The following is a 19,932-nucleotide window of genomic DNA, read 5'->3' as shown; positions in this document are numbered from 1 at the left end:
AGTTTTCACTGTATCAGTTCTGTTCTATTAAACCGCTCCTATTCCTAAAGCGTTTCCCATTCCTTGTGTCCTCACAACAATCATCTGGTAGCAAAGGGTCCCATTCAAGACTACTTAAAAAAACCTTCAAATCTGATGAGCTCAATCTAAATTTTGTTCTGTGGTGACCAAAGGGGAAAAAGTCCTTTTAAATAAATTTGTTCTCTTTCTAAATAGATAACTAGCCAAATGCATTTCAAATATTTGTTCAACCGATCAAATATTGGTTTAGATTTAGAAAACAGATTAACCTGATGTTTGAAGAATTAGACATTTTGTACCCGAATGCATTGCTGTGTCATCGCCTCTGTACCAATGACCCCAAGTACTTTGGTCAAAAGAAAAGAACCTTCTGATGAAAATTAGTCAAGCGTTTTTGCTCTTTGGGTCGTTCTTACTCTTGTGCGCATTCACATTTAAGTAGCGCAGTTGCCTGTTTAAATTCTCGTAGCTTCACTCGGGAAAGACTGTTCTACTAATTATATGGTGATACTAATACTTCCAGTGTTGTGAAAATGTGTATTTTGTATGCTATCAAAACCTATAAAGTGCCATATTGGTTATCTGTTGTAATTTTTTGAGTATACTTGTTTGTTTCTGCAAGAAAAAGAGCTTTTTCTAAGGGTTGTTCTCAGGAGGGCATTAGGCCCGTTGTTATGGCTCTATTGCAATGCTCACCCTCCGTGTGGAAGGAAAATGATTCTCTTAGCTCCTGATTGACTAATTCTTGCCTGGCACGTTTTGAATAACAAAAATACAAAGTATAAAATATTTCTAGTCTTGGGTTAAATCACAGATTGGAAATCACACATTTAAAGGTACCACCTCGTTGTTTGCTTAACTCTGAGAAATAGTTGCTGCCTTCAGGGTGATGTTCTCAGACTCCGTACTGTTCCAGTCATATGTGCTTGAGGGTTTTACGTCCTCCACTTTCCCCACGGGTTTCCTTTTGCCTTTGTTTCCCTTTCTTCCATTGCACTCCCTTTGGGGTATTTCACGTGGTTTAGCGGCTCCGTCAGCCTTTTCTTGCTCCTTGTGTTGCCCCATCTATTCCACAGGCCCTGTCCGCGCCGGCCTCCTGTGCCGCTTCCAGATCCTCCTGCTCTGTGCTTTCAGTTCTCCTTCTCCTCCCTCCTGTGCAGAAACACGGATTCTTCTGACCCCCTTGGGTTTCTTGTTCCCTTTTCCTCACACGTTTCCCACTCCTGCCTCCTTTCTCTGGTTTCTCGCAGCCGCTGACTGAGCTCATTGCTAATAGACCCGGACTCCTGGTGACTGAAACACCCTCATGCTTCACGGGAGCAGCTGGAGTTCAGGCCCTCGGAAACAAAAATGATGTTTTCTGCCTTTTCTAGGCCTTTGTCATTTTGAGATTAAAGGGAAACAATTGAAAGCCTCAAACCATGCAATGCATGGCACTCCTAAAAAGCAGCAAATACCAAAAGTTCTGTGAGAATCTGAGAGTTAACAAGCTGAAGTTCCTCATCTCTATACTTAAAAGGGAGGATGTGCATAGCAACATTACATACTTATATTTATTTTGAGGAATAGCGTCTTCAGCCAGAGGCTGCAAAAAATGGGACCCCACAAGCTGCACAGCCACTTGTTGCCACCTTCCTATCACCTTCCTATCACCTTCCTATCACCTCCTATCACCTCCTATCACCTCCTATCACCTCCTATCACCTCCTCTTCCTGCTGGCAGAAACATTCACAGTGAATTGAATTAAGGAACCGATTTGGCTTTACAGTCACCTTTTGGGGGGGATAGAGGGGTGATTTTAACCCAGATGAGTTTACAAGACTGTGCAAACACTTGTGCCAACCCAAAGAAGAGGTGGGAGAAAATGGACAGTGTGTCTTTTGGCAGCAGTACTAATTGATGCAGATTTAAATTGTTCCTGAAACTATTACCTGAGATTCTTTTATTCGTAAGAAAAGCTTTCTTTAGAGCCTAAACAGGAGTATTTGGTTGTGTGATCTTTCTTTTTGGACGGCAAAATACGCTACATCTGATTTATAAGCATATTGTCTGTACTCCTGCAGTCACTGTGTGACTATATTGCTTCCAGTAAGTTAATAATTTCTATTATGTATAATGTGGATATTCTAGCGTAAGGTGGGAGAGGAAGAAATCAGAGCTCTGTGTAATGACATTAAGCTTTTAGACCTATAGACAGCTTAAATGGACTCACAGCTGCTTAACATATGCCCTCTGCTTGAACTCGGTTTATCACTTGGTATCTGACTTCTCTCAACATATAAAAAGTTGATGTGATTGATAGTTGGATATACAATATTTGTCAGGGTGAACTGAATCATTATGTGTATAGATTCAAGAGTATAGAAAAATAAGGCTGAAAGAACAACAACTAAAATCCTGACATTTTTTCCATTCGTTAAGTGTACTTAAAGCAACTCTTTTTGTTTGCTGGAGCCAGTGGTTGCTGGTTTTTCTAAGGAGCAATTGTTGAGTGATTTAGAGTACATCTCTGCTCTTTTGTTTGGATTTCATTTGCGAAACCATTTAGAGTTATAAAACTGTCAACTTAAGAACATTCTATATATTTTGCCAGTGAGGGCCTCATGTATGCAGAGTTAATATGCTTCTCTCCATTTTGTGTGCTGTTTGAATTCTCTGGTATATATCACTGTTCTTCTTGAGGCTGGTCATTAGAATAAGTCTCATGGCCTTTTACAGAGCACCAGGAATCTTCAAAGTAATTATGAAGTTGCGTATCAGATTAGTCATTAGATAAGTGAACGTATAAGATCGGCTAACCACAGTATCTTGGCCTTGGCCAAGCCTGGCCTAGCAGTGTAGTAACAGAGGGCTGTGCTGACACTTAAAAACACATGAAATTTAGAAGACCTGTCTACAACTAGAATTGAACCGTACATCTAAATGTTAGAAAGCATGGACCAGAACTGTTAGTTACATGAATTACAGTAGTTAAAACACAGCAGCGTATACTTCTGAACTCTCAGATTCCCTAAAATAGCTACCAGCTGGGATGTGAAAAATGTTATGCAAACTGTATTACCTACTACCCGGAGTGTTGCTCGCTATGTTTCCCTGCTGTGGAATCCCTCTGCTGGCTGAGCTCAGCTGGACGTTGCATGGAAGTTGTAGGGCCCAGGTCTGTCGTTGTTTCGCACGAGGGTCGTCTCTCGTGGCCCTTGTGCTGCTGCCACGTGCAGAAAACTACAGGACATTTATTTCAGGTTTCCTGTTCCTATTGTTCATAAGGTGTGGCGGATTTAAGATATCAAGTACTTAACGAAATTATATAAATGTCGATGTGACAAATCTGGAATGAGAGAGGAGCCATATCGCCTTTGGGGACTGAACAGCATCACGGCAAACTCTGTAATGTTCACAGAATCACAGAATCCCAGTGTCGGGTTGGAAGGACCTGGAAAGCTCATCCAGTGCAATCCCCCCATGGAGCAGGAACACCCAGCTGAGGTTACACAGGAAGGTGTCCAGGCGGGTTAGAATGTCTGCACAGAAGGAGACTCCACAACCCCCTGGGCAGCCTGGGCCGGGCTCTGACACCCTCACCGGGAACAAGTTTCTTCTCAAATTTAAGTAGAACCTCTTGTGTTCCACTTTGTACCCATTGCCCCTCGTCCTGTCACTGGTTGTCACCCAGAAGAGCCTGGCTCCATCCTCCTGACACTCCCCCTTTCCATATTGATCCCCAGGAATGAGTCCCCGCTCAGTGTCCTCTTGTCCAGCTCCAGAGCCCCAGCTCCCTCAGCCTTTCCTCACACGGGAGATGCTCCACTCCCTGCAGCATCTTGGTGGCTGCGCTGGACTCTCTGCAGCAGTTCCCTGTCCTGCTGGAACTGAGGGGCCACAGCTGGACACAAGATTCCAGGTGTGGTCTCCCCAGGGCAGAGCAGAGGGGCAGGAGAACCTCTCTGACCTACTGACCCCCCCCTTCTAACCCACCCCAGGTACCATTGGCTTCCTGGCCACAAGGGCCCGGTGCTGGCTTATGGTCACCCTGCTTCTTCGATTTTTGATTTTTTAAAATTATTATTATTTTTTTATCTCCGAGGAGCATTTCTACCTCGTTGAAGAACTCTGTTGTGTATGTTTTGCCAAGAAAAACAGGGTTTTAGGCTTTGTGGCCATATTTGCTGAGCCGAGGTGTCCCTGGAGGTGTCGGCTCTCAGCTACTGCAGCTGAGCAGGGCAGATACGGGTGTGCAAGAGCTGACACACAAAAATGTATACAAAACAAAATAATTTGGGAATGTTTATCCAGTTGGAGTATTTAGGAGCTATAACTCGTTCATTTCATGGATGTAAAAATGAAAACGTACTGCATGAAAGGAGAAAATTTCATTTTGTGATGTATTGCTGGAGGGAACACGGGCCTGAAACTTAGAAATTTATAAGCTGAGAAGTTCCACAATGGATTTAAATTGTTGTTACTTTGAGCAAGTAGCAAAGTTTGGCTTAAAACTGCCAACATGAACCATATTTCCTGTCATGAAAGTTGTCAGGAGTGTTTGATGGATCAGATCATTATCTTACATTGCCAGTTGTATCCCAAGTCTAATCATACCAAGATCTGGGTGTAGAGGTACAAAATACAAAAATAAAATAAAATAAAAGTAAACATTTTCAAAGCCAGGAAGAGTATGAATCATGCTGCTGTTTATAGCTTGGAATTTATCGTGAATTTGCACCTCTTATTGTTACTGGATTCCTGGTTGACCACGGGAGATAAGTCAGTGCTGCAAAACTGATTTGGAATTTTTGGGGTCAATTAATAGAAGGTTTTAAGGCTCAATGACAGATTTTATGAAAGGCAGAATTCATTCAGAGGATCTGGAAGAACCTTGTGCAGGAAGGGTGATGCTTTTCTCTTTGCTATGGTGAAAGAAAACCAAATGTTGACTTCCCGGCCTCTCGAACTATTCCCCGTTGGCCTTGATTTTTTTTTGTTCTTTGGGAGATTGCAATTTTGTTTAAAACGTTTTAGGAGACGTCTTCACTTCTAATGGTATCTGCAATGTCTCGTTATGGTAGAAACTTTGTTTTAATTGTGATTTTAGCTTGATTTCTGTTTTAAAGTATGTTGTATTGTTGGCAAGTAAAAAGAAATATGGCACTTTTGTGTTGCCGTTCACACGAATTCTGACATCTTGGCCTTTTTACAGACTAGTTAAATTCTTAAAATAGATCAGAATTTCCCTTGAGGTGGATCTTCCCTTTTCTACTATTCTCTCTCTTCTCTCCTTTTCCTTCTGCCGAGCAGAAACCACTTCGCTCTCAAAGCGTTGCGATCGTTCCCGCTCCAGCCGTTGTCCCGCACGCGCTGTGGAAACGTCCACTCTTCTTCACTAATCATTCAGACTTTGATGTTTGCCCGTCTGCATTTTCTAGGCAGCATCTCCAGTGCCTTGTGCGGTGTGCACCAAAGGAGCCGGTTGCTGCTCCTACCCTTAAACTTCCCGTTCTTTTAATCCCTTCAAAAATACATGATAACGGAACAGGTATGTGATGAACTTAATCCTGCTCCTATAGGGTGGGTCCATGCTTTCTTGTATTGAACATGTTATTCCATCTGTAGTTATCGGCTCTATTTTATACTTCACTTTAAAATTACGTGGGCAACTCCTATTTTCTGTTGTGTTTGCACTTGCTTTATCGGAGATGTAGAATGTAACTTCTGCATGTAAAGCTTGACTTTGAAACCAACATGAGTTGTAAACTCAATCCACGTAAATTATAGTATTTATATTATAAATATGTGCATGCTACTTATTTTTGAAATGGAGATTGATAACTTGCTAGGTGCCATCATTCCAAAATAAGCGCAACACCACCACCACCTTGTTTTGTGCTGCTTTTACAATGATGTTTTTCAGTGCCGTCTGTTGAAATACGAACAGGTTTTATGGAGCATTTTTACTAAATAGTCAACAGGTTTTAATTTAGGCTCCTAAATCATAATTGTGTTTCAATTTTCTGCCCTGTCCCACGAAAGCACAACCAGGGCACACCTGATGCCATAAAAACCAGATGTCACTTCAGCGTTCCCGGAGCGAGTGATCAGTTCAGAGAGCTGAAGGGTTCCTCTCATAGATCTGTAGTTATCAGGGAGCCAACAGGAACAGAAAGCATGCAAAGCATTGCTAAAGAGAAAGAATTTGGGAATGGATTGCGCTTTTAATTTTGGGGACTTCCCACATACTGACAACATGGATGGAGTTTTCTTAGAAGAACTGTCAGGAGACCATTTCAGACTGACAGTGTGTTCAAATTCTTTCTTCCTACCAGTGGTGTTTAATGAGACAGCACTTCTTGCACTTGATTATTGTGGTTGGAAGAGCAGCCAGTGGCGCTGGGAGAGCTCGATGGTGTCATTCATGCCAGCTCGTAGACCGTTATTCCTTTATCTTTCTCCTTCACATGAAGCTTCTGAGAACAGGAGGTTTGGTGGGAACTGGACTGTATGTGACACACAGGTGGAACTTGATGGTTCTTGTTCCTTTGGTTCAGACCCTGCAGACCGGTGTTCAAAGGTCTGCTCATGGAAGTTATTATATATTTACAGGAACAATCACTCCTCAGGAAGTCATTGTCACAGCCTCAGCCATCCGTCTCTGGTTATCACAGGACATGAAGTCAAACGCACAGATCTGTAATGTCCATCAGATCCATCCCTTATTTTGTGTTAAGACGTTTGTCTTGTTGTAACCAAACTCAGGGTCCAGTTCTCTGTCTCCCAAATCCTATTGTAAAGCGAATCAAATGGCAAGACACGCGTAGATGTTTTTGACACTCTTACGGAGTTTGATATGTTATTTTTTCTTTTAATCAAATGGAAGAACACGGAGTTTGAGGATATGTACCGTGACTTTAATTCCCTGGAGCTGCACATCCTGTTGAACTCTGGAGCTGATGCTGATGACAACTTGTTGAGAAAGAGGAATGGGGTTGTTTTAAGCGGTTTTGGTAGCTTTTTTATTTTTAACAGAAAAAACAATATTCTTAAGTGAAACATAAGAATTCCTGTTTGAATCAAAAAGAAAACCACCTATCCTAGGGAATGATAACCCTTCATTTTTAATGTAATAATTTGTCTTCTGCTTCACTGTTCTTCCCACAGATGGGGCAAAATGCACCGTCTCCAATGGTGTGCTTCATTCTGTCCCACTGGTGAGTCAGAATAGGTGCGTTACAGAGAAGCTGTCGGTGTGAGGCAGAACAAACTGAATAGATGAGCTGAATGAATTCAGCACTGTGAACGTGAACCACGCTGTGAATTAGAAAGGAGATACCTTGGAGCTTTACGGTGATCAGGAAGTGGCAGCTCATGTTCATTTGAAAGGGATGGCAACACTTTTCCACCCGTGCAGACGGGGGGATTGTGTTTCGCCCCCAAGGGACTGTCCAGGTGTTTAGCAGACCCTGATATTTGCCTTTTTATTGTTGAATCTGAGTATTTTTGGAGCAGCCATTCAACTTGTTTTGTAGAATCCCAGATCTTTCCCTTTGGAAAGATTTAAATAGGTGAGATTAAAACAAAATGTTTGTCCTTCCACCTTTGGAAGCATTTTATCTACTTCACTGACTGTTATGAATCTGTATATACTACTTTCTGAAAGTTCTTTTACCAACATATATTGCTGTAAGGACAATTGGCATGAACTAGTAGGTCAATATGAGTGATGTGCAGTGTCTAAGTCTCACCTAAGCTTTCCTTGTTTGCAATTTTAAGCGAAGACTTCAATGACTTCCTCTGCATAAGGATAAATTTAGCTCCAAGAGCATCGCAGAACGCTCGTTGATTGGTGTGGGAGTGATTGCTGTGATTCCTGAACTGTGAAGGTGTTGTTATTCCTGCAAAGGATCTGTGCAGGGGGAGGCAAAACGTGGAACAGGCTTTGACAACTGGCAAGTGAGGTGGATCTGGGGCTGTGGATATGCCCCAAAACTCACAGGGACCATCTTCCGTTATGAATAACAACTTGGCTTTTTAAATTGTAAATTATTGCTCTTTAATTACATCTCCAGCTGTAATTTTGCAGCTATTCTATATGAGGGGCTCAAAACTTGCTACTCTTTAAATATAGCCTCAGCTATTTTCATAGCTTGATCAGGACAGCTTTAAAATGCTTAAACTTGCACACAAAAATAACAGACCCTCGCTTTTGGTCGTGGAGGCGTTCTTCACGCCATTCTTTAAGCGTGTGGATCATTTCGGTGTGATGTGAAAATAACCCGCTTTGAAAGAGATTGCCTTTTCCAAAGACAGAGCAGCGTTTGCACCTGCAGGAACACAAACGCGCTTTCTGCCCCAAGTTCTTGCACTGCGTCTGGTGGCCCTGGGACGGAGGAGACGCTGGGACGTCTGTGCTGCCAGAGGCTTCCAGGCTGGGTTTGTACCGCATGGTTTGGGATAACGAGGTGCCAGAACATCCCCTCGGGGGGTCCTGAGTGGGAGGGGAAGCGTCCGGCCCCCAGCTCGCACTGCTGCTGAGTGTGCGCTGCTGTCAGCATCTCGTGGTGACCAGCACAGAGCATGGTTGCGATCGCTCCATAGGCACCTATTTATTATCTGTCCCCGGGAATTCCTGCCATTGCTGGGAGGGAGACGTTGCTCTCCTCATTTTGCTTGGCTTGCAAAACAGGCTTTGATTTCCCCCTTGGTGTCTCCCTGAGGTCTAGAGAAAGCATCTGAACTTGGCCAAAACCCGAGAAGGATGTTGTGATCTACAGCTGTGATCTGCGTCTTTCCCATTTTAATATCTATATTAAAACTGCGTGCATTAGTGTATTGGCAGGATACACACGTGCTGCATAAACCTGTGTTGGTCATTCCTAAACAACATGCCAGAAACCCCCCTCGGCTGTGTCAACTTGTAAGTGCAAAGTTGTTTTCGACAAAACAATCAGACTAGTCCCCACGCATGCAAGTTGCTGTAATTCCTGGTACAGATCAGCACATGGAACTCGGTGCAAGTATGTACTGTATGTGGCTGCTATGGTGATTAAAATACATAAATAAAATAGATAAATGTGGACTGTATTAGAAATTCATTACTGGCAGCGTCTCAGATCACAGTCGGCTCCAGCGCGCGGCGGCACTCGCGGTTCCTTGCTCTGACGGGCCCTCTGGAGTTACGCAATGGCCCCGTCCTACCTTGTCAAACAGCAAATTCAACGCAAATCCAAACAGCAAATTCAACGCAAAAACGGTGAGCAAAGCGCTTCCGCGCATGTTTTATAGTTCAGGAAAGATTAGTGGCCTGACACCACGGATGAGACAAACTTAGTGTTCACTTGCCTGAGGTTAATGAGGGAGGACGTGTGGCAGTCGATAGAGACGGAAAGAGAAGGGTCCCGCTTTGATTTCAGACGCGGTGCAGAGAATCACCAAAGCGTGTTCTTACCTGGGCCGGCGTGTCGCTCAGTGTTCCCTCCCGTCCCAGCTGCTTTCGGTGGGTCCGTGCCGGTCTCAGTGCTTCCCCGGCGGGGTGGGCATCCCAGCCTGCGCGCGGGCTCTGCCTCGCTCGATCCCCGCTCTTCTTCCCCCTCTCACCTTTCAGCATTCTCCAGCCGTAAAATCCATCCCTTGCCTGAAATGCGGAGCGATGCACTTGTCCGATGAAGTGGTTTTTATTTCCAGGCGGGATTCAAATTCCAAACAAGCCTTTCATTTCCTTCGCGCCGGGGGCAGAGCGAAGGCAGCCGAGGAAAGCGCCGGCTGCCTTTAAATCCCCACCAGCGTCTTCCCCGCGCTGGAAGCAAAGCAGCTTGTCATGGTGATCTTCGGAGTTTAACTTTAGCGGGGGGAGGGAGAAAGTGCAAAGCAAACTGAATGCTGTAGTGGAGATTTCTCTTTTCCCCCAGTGGGCCCCTTGCCGACTGTTTTTATTGATTTCAATCACGGGAGGCTCACTGGCTCCCAGAAGAAACACTGTGTAATGTGTTCTTTCCTGGCTTTCATTAAAGAAACTCAATGCAGTGCGGTCACGCTGCCGAGCTCGCCTGGCAACCTGCCTACACCCTGTGGTACCGCGTTCATTGGAGGAGATCGAGCTCGTGGTTTGGGCTGCCTTTATTTATTTATTATTTTCTTCTTTTTTTAAAAAATATATTTGTTTAAATGTGCCAGCAAGGATTTGGGAACAGCCCGTGCTCTGCTCCCGCTGCCTTGTTAAGCTTTGGGGAGGAATTGTCGGCACCCCGAAAGGGGACGGCTTTGGTGGCGATGAAAACGGCGAGTACCGCGACGGTCCCGTGCTCCTGCTATTAACATTCCTCCCTGCGCTTTTGGGGAGGGGTTCAAAGGGCCCTGTGGAAGCCACAGGGATGTGGAGACAAATGATTTCCAAGGGGTTTCCTTTCTCTTTATTTATTTATTTGTATTTTTCAATCCGTCTTCTCGCGATTGGTTAATGCGGTTTAATTAAGGGTAAGAGTGTAAGCAAAATCCTTCAACAAATATGTGAAAATTCCTGGCAGTGCTGGAGTTGCAAATGAGGCAAAGCTGCATTCCTTGAGCCCGCGGTCCTGGGGGGGCTCAAATATTTCTGTTGTGTTCAGGGCTGTGATACCGGTGGAGAAAAACGAGACATAAAATATGGTACTAATTTGTGCCTTAGAACTTAATCTGCTTCAGTATGTATTTTATAGGAGCAAACAATCTATGAAGTGGAATTCAACAAGCTAGGTTCTGTAAATCGTATTGTCCTGTGTGCCTATAAATGCTTTCATTTGATTTAGGAAATTGTTCATTTTGTTCTCATTCAGCAGTTCCTAATGATAACACTTCATGTGCTCTTCAGAATTCATTATCAATCTGTGGAACACGTGAAGATCATGTAGTTGTAAATAAACCTGGTTTCAAGTGGGTGAAGGTGCCTCTGTTCTAAATTACAGCTGCAAATTTGGGGTTCTACCCAGTCCCTTGTGCTTGGAGAAACTATAGCTGTGTACATAAGGGCACCTTAAAGAAATGGTAAACATTTCCTCCATCACCAGGAATCCTTTCCTGGATCAGAAGATAAAAAGCCTGTTCTTATTTAAATTTGTCTTCCTGCAGAACTTGTTTGAGGCTTTTCTGCCTGGGTTGCATCCACAGACAACTCTCCCAATGGAGCTGATGTCAGTTACTTGCAGTGGATTTGCTGTGAGGAGCTGGGATGGTAAATCCACCCTCGCTTTTATGAAAACTTTTGATTGTTTCTTTGAGCAACATAGTTTAAAAACCAAACACACACCTCCTCTGTCAGTGCTACAGGCGCTGCGTAAGGAGCTGTACTTCTACCCTGTTACTTTTCAGTCAAAATTTGCTTTCTGCATGGTAAGGACATCTCATATCACAGTATCACAGTATCAGTATGTGATGCTGTCTCTGGTCATACTTCTTCTTTTCATAAGGTGCAAAATGACAGAAAATAGTTGCTTAAATGCAATATGGCTGTGAAATATTGTAGCACAGTTCTTTGGCCAGGCTCAAATAGTAAATAATTTGTCGATCTTCCCTGTGTGAACCTCGCATCTAAGGATCTGCCAGCCTGTCTTCTTTGTAGATTGTGAACCGTGTGTGTAGATTCTGAACCGTGTGTGTAGATTCTGAACCGTGTGTATAGATTCCACTTTTTGTTTCTGAGCTGGCGGACAGCCAGTTGTGTATCTGGGTTCGTATATATTGCGTAAGACAGCACGTTGTGCATGCCGACGTCATGCACGGGGCATTTGTGGGGCAAAAGGCTACCCATAAGCAGAAGCCTTTACAGGGCGGGTCGGCAGCTCCTCGGCAGCTCTTGTTCAGTGAACAAAGCCCCTTTTGACATTTCCTTGTTTTAAAAGTTATGAAACAACACGAGTTTGGTGAACAAACAGGGCGATACAATGTTCCTACTACGAAACGAGTCACATTGTCCATTTCCCCATCTTCTTTGAAGTTCAAAAATTTGACAGCCTCTTCACATGTTTGTCGCTGTTAGTCAAGTTGTAATTGATTCCTCTGGATTTCTGGCGTTGCTTGCATTGTTGTACAGGAAAGGATAAAATTGGCTTTTGGAGGAGCTGGATTCGCTGGTACTAATAAATAGTGCAATTGATGGCGTGGCTCGGTCTGTGGTTACTGCTGTAGGTTTGGCAGCAAAGCCAAAGCCCCGAACAGGCAGAAAGTTCAGACCTACACAGGCAAACCCCAGAGGCACATTTGTAATAAACCAGTATTCGTTTCATCGTGGCAGCTCTTCAGAGTTCCGGACTCTGTCAATCTGATCCTGACGGACAACCGGGGATGCAGATGTAGGAGCTGTTGAAACGGTGAGAGCAAGGAGGGGGAACAGAAGTCTACAAGATTTCTTCAGTTCTTCTGCATACCTATAAATCTGGAAACAAATGAAAAGTTCTGCTCTGCTGGAGCACAATTAGTGCGCTGTTAATACCGTCCGGGTACAGGTTGCCAAGCTCCTATGGGTCACAGTCCCCTGGCAGGAGCAGCTCTTGTGCAGTCTCTGAGAAACTGCGCCTGGTGTTGCTCTTGCTGCAGAAAAACAGGGACAGATAGCTTAAAAAATCCTGTCTTGGTAAATCTCGCTGCCTTTTCCAGCTTCTCTCTGTTCCGAACTGCTTAGCAATACTGCTTTACACTGTTAAGTGCTTTACTCCAGTTTGAGATGGCTCCTCTTTTCCGATGGGTAAACTCATTTCTATAGAACACTTACAAAATGTTTTACATTTGTGCAGTACGTCCACGTTACAAAGGATGACGGAAAGCTTCAACTGGTGTCTAAAGCTGCTCCAGCTGCAGCCTCCAGGTGTTTTGAATCAGATGTCTCAGACTATTTGCAGCATATTACTGTGTTTACATACAAATCAGAAATGTGGGGCCTGGCCGCCGCGGCCTTTGGGGACGGACATGGCACTGTATGGATTTGGGGATTCACGTGGAGATGTCTGAGCTCACAACTCCACGCCAGAGACGTGAATTTTTACGAGCGCAAGTGTTAAAGATTTGGGGGCCCGTCTTTTATTCAAAATATGGCATCCAGTGGCAATATCCCCTTTTAGCACCTTTTCAGGCCTTCTGGAAGATTTCCAAGTGGACAACTCCCACCTCCTTAATCACGGAAAACACCGGCTCTCCTCTGAATGTCATTTATTCAAGGGCACTGACCCAGCCTGACCTTGTTTAGATTGGGATCTAATGAGCCCATGACCCAGGGTGCTGTGGTAGCTCTCAGCAGGCTTTGCAAATAAGCAAGTGTTGTGTTTTTCTTTATGCATGTGGTTTAAATTTATCACGTCAATAAACAAGTGTCTCACACGCTCAAATATGGACTTTACAATGTTGTAGTTAAGACTAATTGTAGCACTACAAATTGTGATGTCACTTTATAAATATAGAAGGAGACAACATGGAATATTTATGACCTCGAAACAATGAAGTCCTGTTGGCTGGGGCTTTTAACTTAAATAATGACACAATACTAAAAGTTTGAATCCAAATGGCTCACAAACTTTGGACACATCTTTCAGAAAATCAGTCACGCTAATGGTTCGGGGAAACTAAAATTAAAAATAAGGCTGTTGATTTAAAGAGAGATGCATCAGTAGAGTATCATAAGAGAGATCATCCCAGTGAAAAGAAATACAGATAGGCTTTAAATTCCAGTGAAATGTTTGGGTTTGTATTCTTTTCAATCACAGGTTTTGGCGAAGGAGAAGGAGAAGTTTTGGTTGCATTGTGTGTTTGTTGTTGTTTTAAAATTGCGATAAAACTGTCCTCAGCTTCAGTGCGGAACACACTGCCAAATGTAGTCATGTTATGGAGCACATACAACGTGAGACTTTCAAACTAAAAACCACCGAAAGGCGGATTGCGGTTCCGACCGCTCGATGGATCGAATCGACGCACATGGATACAAGTATAATTGCAACTAGAGAAGTCGCTTGAGTGGTGAAGTTTGAGCGGTGAAGTTAGTTTGAGCGCTTTGCGGCCTGTGCGCCGGGAGGCCCAACCAGCACCCCCATGGATCCCGGTTTTGCCCCTTGGAGGATGCTGAGTGCTGACAGATGGTTCCTCCAGCCTGAAATCCCGATGGATCCCATATTTTTCCCCTTGGAGGATGCTGGGGGCCGACAGAAGGTGCTTCCAGCCCGGAATCCCGACTCTTTCACACCCGGGAAGCACCAGCCCCGCGGGGAGGACAGCGCTCGGGTTCCATATGGCCCACGGTGCAGCCACCGCGACGCTGGAAACAAACGTCCTTAGGGCTCCATGTTTATTTTGGGACCTACAGAGACGGAGAAATCTCCCTTGTTTTTAACAGAGGGATAAAAAGCTTTTTGATAATACGAGGAATGCGGGGGGAAGGGAAGGTAGAGAGATACGCGTTTACTGTAAACGCGAAGAAGCAGAGGCCTCTTTATCGGACCGGCTCTAATGATGTGCCGCAGTCACTTTATTTGAAAGCTTCATGGCTCGCAGAAAAGTAAACAAATTCACTACATTATTTTTAAAAGAAGATTAACTGTAGTTTGTCGTCTGTGGGACAGCTGCTGTGGTAATCTTTTACAAACACTTTATAAATGACCACCCTCAGTGTTTCCCTGGGCTTTGTGCGGCTGGGTTGTTAGTTTAGTAAGTACCAGGGTGGCTTTTCAGATGAAAACGTTGTTTCCTGTGTAACAATTACGTACCTACCTTCACCCTAAATATTATTTTATTCCCAGCATGAGTTATAAAATGTCCTCTACACAGATGCAGCGTATGTTGTGTTTTTGCACATGAATGCTGACTTTTCCATAAAAACAGCTACAAAGTACTTCAAACAAAAAAAGCAAACCCTCTTTGCTGGCCTGCTCCCATTTGTTCTAATTTCTGCTTTCTTGCCCTTTTTTGGTCTTTGGAAACAGAAAGTTGAAAAGGTGAGTCAAAGTCAATTTGGAAGACACGTGAATTGACCCTGAGCACAAGTTTTGTCCTCAGCAGGTGCCTCTGGCCAGTAAGACTGTGCTCAAGTATTGACTTGTATTACCAGCCTTTGCTTGGATGTAGCCAGAATAACTTCACTTAGAATCACATCTGGATTTCTATTGGAAAGCACTTGACAAACACAAATTGATGTAACAGTAAGGATTTGTGAGTTTATGAAATGGTTTTGACCAGTCTTTCCATAAAGCAGTTGATCTTGTTGTGCGTTTGCGTTTCACTCATGGGTTCGTCAAAATGGTCCTGACGGAAGGTGCTGGGTATGGTTAGATACAAAATGGGAGCCTGACAACCTATTCCTGTAATTTAGAAGTGTGTCAATGTTTGCAGCTTTGAGTTGGCTACAAATAGTAGTAGGGAAGTCGTACAGCACAGCAAACAGGAGCTAAAAACCCTGAGCTAATACTTGTAGTATTTTTGCTACTGGATTTCTGTTCTTAACTTGGAAGAGAAGGTGATACTTAGATGGTCCTTGTGAATACATTTATCCTGCGTCTTATTGCAGTGCCAGACCCATGGGGGTGGCAAAGAAGCAGCAGTTTCTTAAATCCCCATGAAGGCATCAGAGCTTTATTTGGGACTGTGTGAGGTCTGGAACTATCTTATAAGCTAAAAAATAGCACCACCCCTTCAGTCTTGCGCTTGGAAATATCTGAAAGCAAGACCAAAACAGTATGAGAGTCTTGTTTGCAGGATTTCCTACTTCTTTCGTTGCTCGGTTGTTACAGGGAGGTTGCACAGTTGGTACTTAACAATTCAGTGAGGCTGTTGCCTGCAAAGATCCCCTCTCAGACATTGAGGAGTCCCTGGAGTCAATCTCATCTTGCTGTGGAACAGCGTTTGATTTCCACACTGTGTAATCTCACACTGGATTTTCCCTGATAAACTCATCATATCTATTTAATACTCTTCATCTGTATATGAAATACTTATTTTCATTTGGGGTATATTTATGCATATGTTTATAGCAATATGTTTTAGATGTGAATAATTAACTGTTCCGTCAGCAAACCTATAGAAACTTCAACCTTTGTGGGATATGTGTGCGTATGGTTCTTGAAGCTCATGTGTGTGTGTTTACTCACGATTGCTGAAGGGTCTCCAAGAGGTCTTGGATGAAGATGGTGGTTGTCACATCATCTCGTTTGGCATAATGGAGATGAAGCCCTCAGATTTGAGTACAGGCCAACAAACAGCACAACAGATTTTAGATATGATGTTGAATACATAGCTAGGAGGGGCTGAGAACAGTATAATCATCTAGAGAGGGCAGTCGTACAGATTTCTACAAGTGCAGTATGTACAGCTCTGTGCCTATGGAAGTGCAGTGAACAGCTTGAAGCTTCTGGTCTTAAATATTACCTGTGCCCTTCAATTGCTTTTATACATATTTTGTTCACTTTCCTATAGCAATGTAAACACTTTCTTTAAATGTCGATTATTTCAGGCAACAAAAGAAGAGGAAGAACTTAGCGCAGAGGAAAGGAGGAAACTGGAAAGGAAATTAAAAAAAGAACGCAAGAAGAAGGAAAAACAGCTGATGAGAGAAGCTGGAATGGCTGTGAAAAAGGTGGCGCCCAAAAAGCAGTCAGCACCTGAGCTGGCTCTGGCCTATTTAACCAGGTAAGAACAGTAAAGCCACTGCAGGTGCTCCCCACAGAAGCTGTAACCGTGCCAGCAATCCAGAGCAAGCTGAACCAGGTAATAACACATGAAAGGAAGTTGCTGCAGTTAAGTGCTAAGTTAATGTTTCATCTCAGTTGACACCCTGGCATACACTTGATCACCCTCTTGTATTTATACCACAGGAACAACTGAGAGATGTTAAGTATGGTGCAAGCATTTTATAGAAAAACAGCTCCTGTCCTCAAGATTTTATGGTTGATATCTAAATATCACCGAGTTGCTACACTTAGATGAAGGGCACATTACCGGAGAGATTGCATTGAGGAAATTACTTTTGTTTCTTGAATGTGCTGTTCTAAGCAAAGGAGTTCGAGTTGTTCTCTTTATATAAGCAAATTGCATGAAGTGCTGAAGCACTATGGAGTCTGAATTTAACCGCCTGCATGATGTTTGGATATTTCTAAATTAAGATGGGATTGTGCCACTATTTTAATAGCGTACAATGCCTTGTTTTTGCATACCAAAGTATACAGCCAGTGTAGTGGCTGATTTCAGATCGCAAGCAATTACTTCATCTAGTTAGCACACTAGTTTAGAATACTTAGACTTTGCTTTACGTTGGAATTTTATGGTTGAACTAAAGAACTATAGCAAAGCATTCACAGTACCCTATGGACAGCAAGAGGCCGTGTCTAAACAGGACGATAGTGTTTATTTATTTCCAAACTGTAAAATATGCCCTGTCTGTCGGAGCTCCAGGAGGCTGGTGTCTTACAAACAGTGGGTTCCACACGGGGCGATTCCGGGGTCGCATCTCTGGCCGTGCTCAAAACCGACGCGTCCAAACTGTCTGAATTGTTACTCACCGCTCTCAGTGGGGAGGGAGGAAATTAATTGCATTCCAGGCAGAGGGACACGTGCGTTTTTGTTACATAACCCTCGGCGCGCAGCGATAGCAAAATGACAAGAATATTTTTGATCTGGAAAACAGCTGGAGTAGCTGCGCAGCGGTTTGGGCTGCGGGTGGATTGACAGCTGGCTCTGAAGCGGCTGCTCAGACTGTGCTCTGGGGTGGCTGCGAGTGAGCCGTGGATCTCCAGATAATGCATTTCACATTTGGAAAGCAAAGGAACAAGCTGTGGGCGTTTGCTTGATATCCCACTGTTATCTCTGTGGGGTTTTGCCTTGTTCGGAGAGAGAATATGAAACTACATTTAAACTAATATTTGAACCAATTTGACTTAAATTTCACGTAAACTGTACCGAATTACCTTGAAGTAGTAAACCTGCTATTTCATTTCATCTTGTAATTCAGTGGGTGCAAGGGCTATGTGTACAGCAGCAGGTTGTGAGGGATTATTTCAGCAACAGACAGTTTTAATTTTGTAGATTTAAGAGGGATAGTCCTAAGATGCTGAACTGCCGAGCAAACGTAATCATAGACATCACTGGAGCCCCAAATGTGCCGGGTCCATCTTGCACCATTGTCAATTACAGAAAAACAGCTTAATCCTTTTCCACATCAGAAGATTTTCAACCCAGCAAGACTGGAAGAAGAACGAACTGGATTTAAAGTGATCAGAGAAGTAATATATTAACTGGGGAAGGGAAACTGAAATCTGAGCTCTGGAAGTCCATTGCAAAATGCCCAGCAATGTCAGGAAGTCAAGGAGTTCAGTCTACATGTTGTGGGGCTACAGGCGTGATTAATGTGTGGGAGGATAAGTTAATCGTATAGATGCAAGAGATGAATATAGTTGGAAGTAAACAAAAAGGTGCTGTGGATTCGTGTTTTGCCCCACCTACCATAAAAAGCCTGACGTGACATAGGTTGTGAAGTGAAGTGGCATCGGAATTCCCTGATGACACGTGGATCTCCCGTAGGACAGGTGGAGCTTGAAATACCGTATGATAACTACAGCTGTGATTTTTATTTATTAAGGGACTATTGGCAGTACGAGAGCACAGCCGCATGAGGCTTTAGCCTATGATGGGAAAAGAGTGGCTTTGTTTTAGTGAAATTTTGCTTGGTAACTTTAAAAGAAAAATGTTAGAAAGCATGCAGTGATGATTCAGGTTTAAGGCCAAGATTAGAATGTCTCATTACTTTGATTCTTGGAAAATATAAAGTAAAACTTCATCCTTTTCTGAGCATTAAGCAACTTCAAGTGAAAAGATGTTGCAATTCATGGGAATGGTAATTTGACTTAATTATAACCTGACTGACCTCCTGTGGTGTTAAAACGTTGGCAGAACTTGTTTGTCTTGTAAAGTCGCTCTCCTAGAGACGTTTCTGGCCTTGCGTTTGACTTAGAGAGTTCCCGGGTCTATGGATCTGCACATGTGGGTTTCTCCATCACCCATCAAAGGAACAGACAGAGATCTGAAAAGGTGTCGCTAAAAGTATGTGGAACTACAAGGCTGATGTCATCTGAAGTGGAAGTAATAGATAATACTGTTCTCTGAATATTGCTGTGAATCGCCTAAGCCTTGCAATATTATTTATCGTGTGTGAAAATTTAAATATAAGCTGCCGGAGTACATTTATTTTCTTTCTGCAGTGATTAATGTTATACTAGTAATAGATGTCAGCAGAATGTTTCCCAAGGCATTGGCTTTTCAGTTATCTTTATAGACCTTAGTTTCCTCGTCCCTAATTGAAAGGTAGGTGAGATTCAGAAAATGTCAGAGATTTCTTTAAAGAAAAAAAGATGCTTATGAGAATAATAGAAAGCAAGGGCACGTTCCAGGGGCACAGGAGCGAGAGGCGATCGGCGTTTCCCGTGGAGCGGAGCCGGGCTGACTGTGCAGAACGCGGGCGGCTGTGCTGAGCGCGGCGCTGGAGCCGCGCAGCCCGGGCGCTGCCTTTGCTGCGTCGGCAGAATGGAAACGCATCCCAGGCCTCGGCCAAACTTCATCCCAAACAGGGGAGGTTTGAAAGCTGAAATGTTGTTCTTCCTTTCAGAGGATACAGGAAGCTGGGGGGGTGTTCTCATAACTGTTTGATACTTTGATATATATGGAATACATTACGTAAGGTATATTATATAATTATGTAATATAGATAAAAATAACGTGTATAAAGTATATCAGGCTTTTACTCCTACAGGAGCGGAAGGCACGTGGAGAAGGGCATTGCTGGGTAGCTTAGTGTTGGCATCCAGGGGGATTCTGATCCCTGAAGGGACCAGCGGGAGCTTGTCCTGGACCGTAAGGAAGCAGCAGCGTTGGAGATTTGTGGCCAAAGAGCTGAGGTGGGGCAGCCCTCAGGAAACCCCAGAGCT

The 19,932-nt window shown here is 43.7% G+C and overlaps 1 protein-coding gene across 2 annotated transcripts in view; it reads left to right on the top strand.

Moving 5' to 3' along the window:
- CHLSN (cholesin) overlaps positions 1 to 19,932 on the top strand; it is a 103,717-nt gene that overhangs the window by 66,707 nt on the left and 17,078 nt on the right. For both annotated transcript variants that reach the window (XM_082064624.1, XM_082064625.1), the window contains exon 3: positions 16,470 to 16,645. In XM_082064624.1, coding sequence (XP_081920750.1) covers positions 16,470 to 16,645 — 176 coding nt within the window. The remainder of the gene's footprint in view (positions 1 to 16,469; positions 16,646 to 19,932) is intronic.

This window comes from Streptopelia decaocto (genome assembly GCF_964273445.1).
Source record: "Streptopelia decaocto genome assembly, chromosome: 13".
In the NCBI taxonomy this organism is placed as follows: Eukaryota; Metazoa; Chordata; class Aves; order Columbiformes; family Columbidae; genus Streptopelia; species Streptopelia decaocto.
This window is presented reverse-complemented; position numbering and strand designations above follow the sequence as displayed.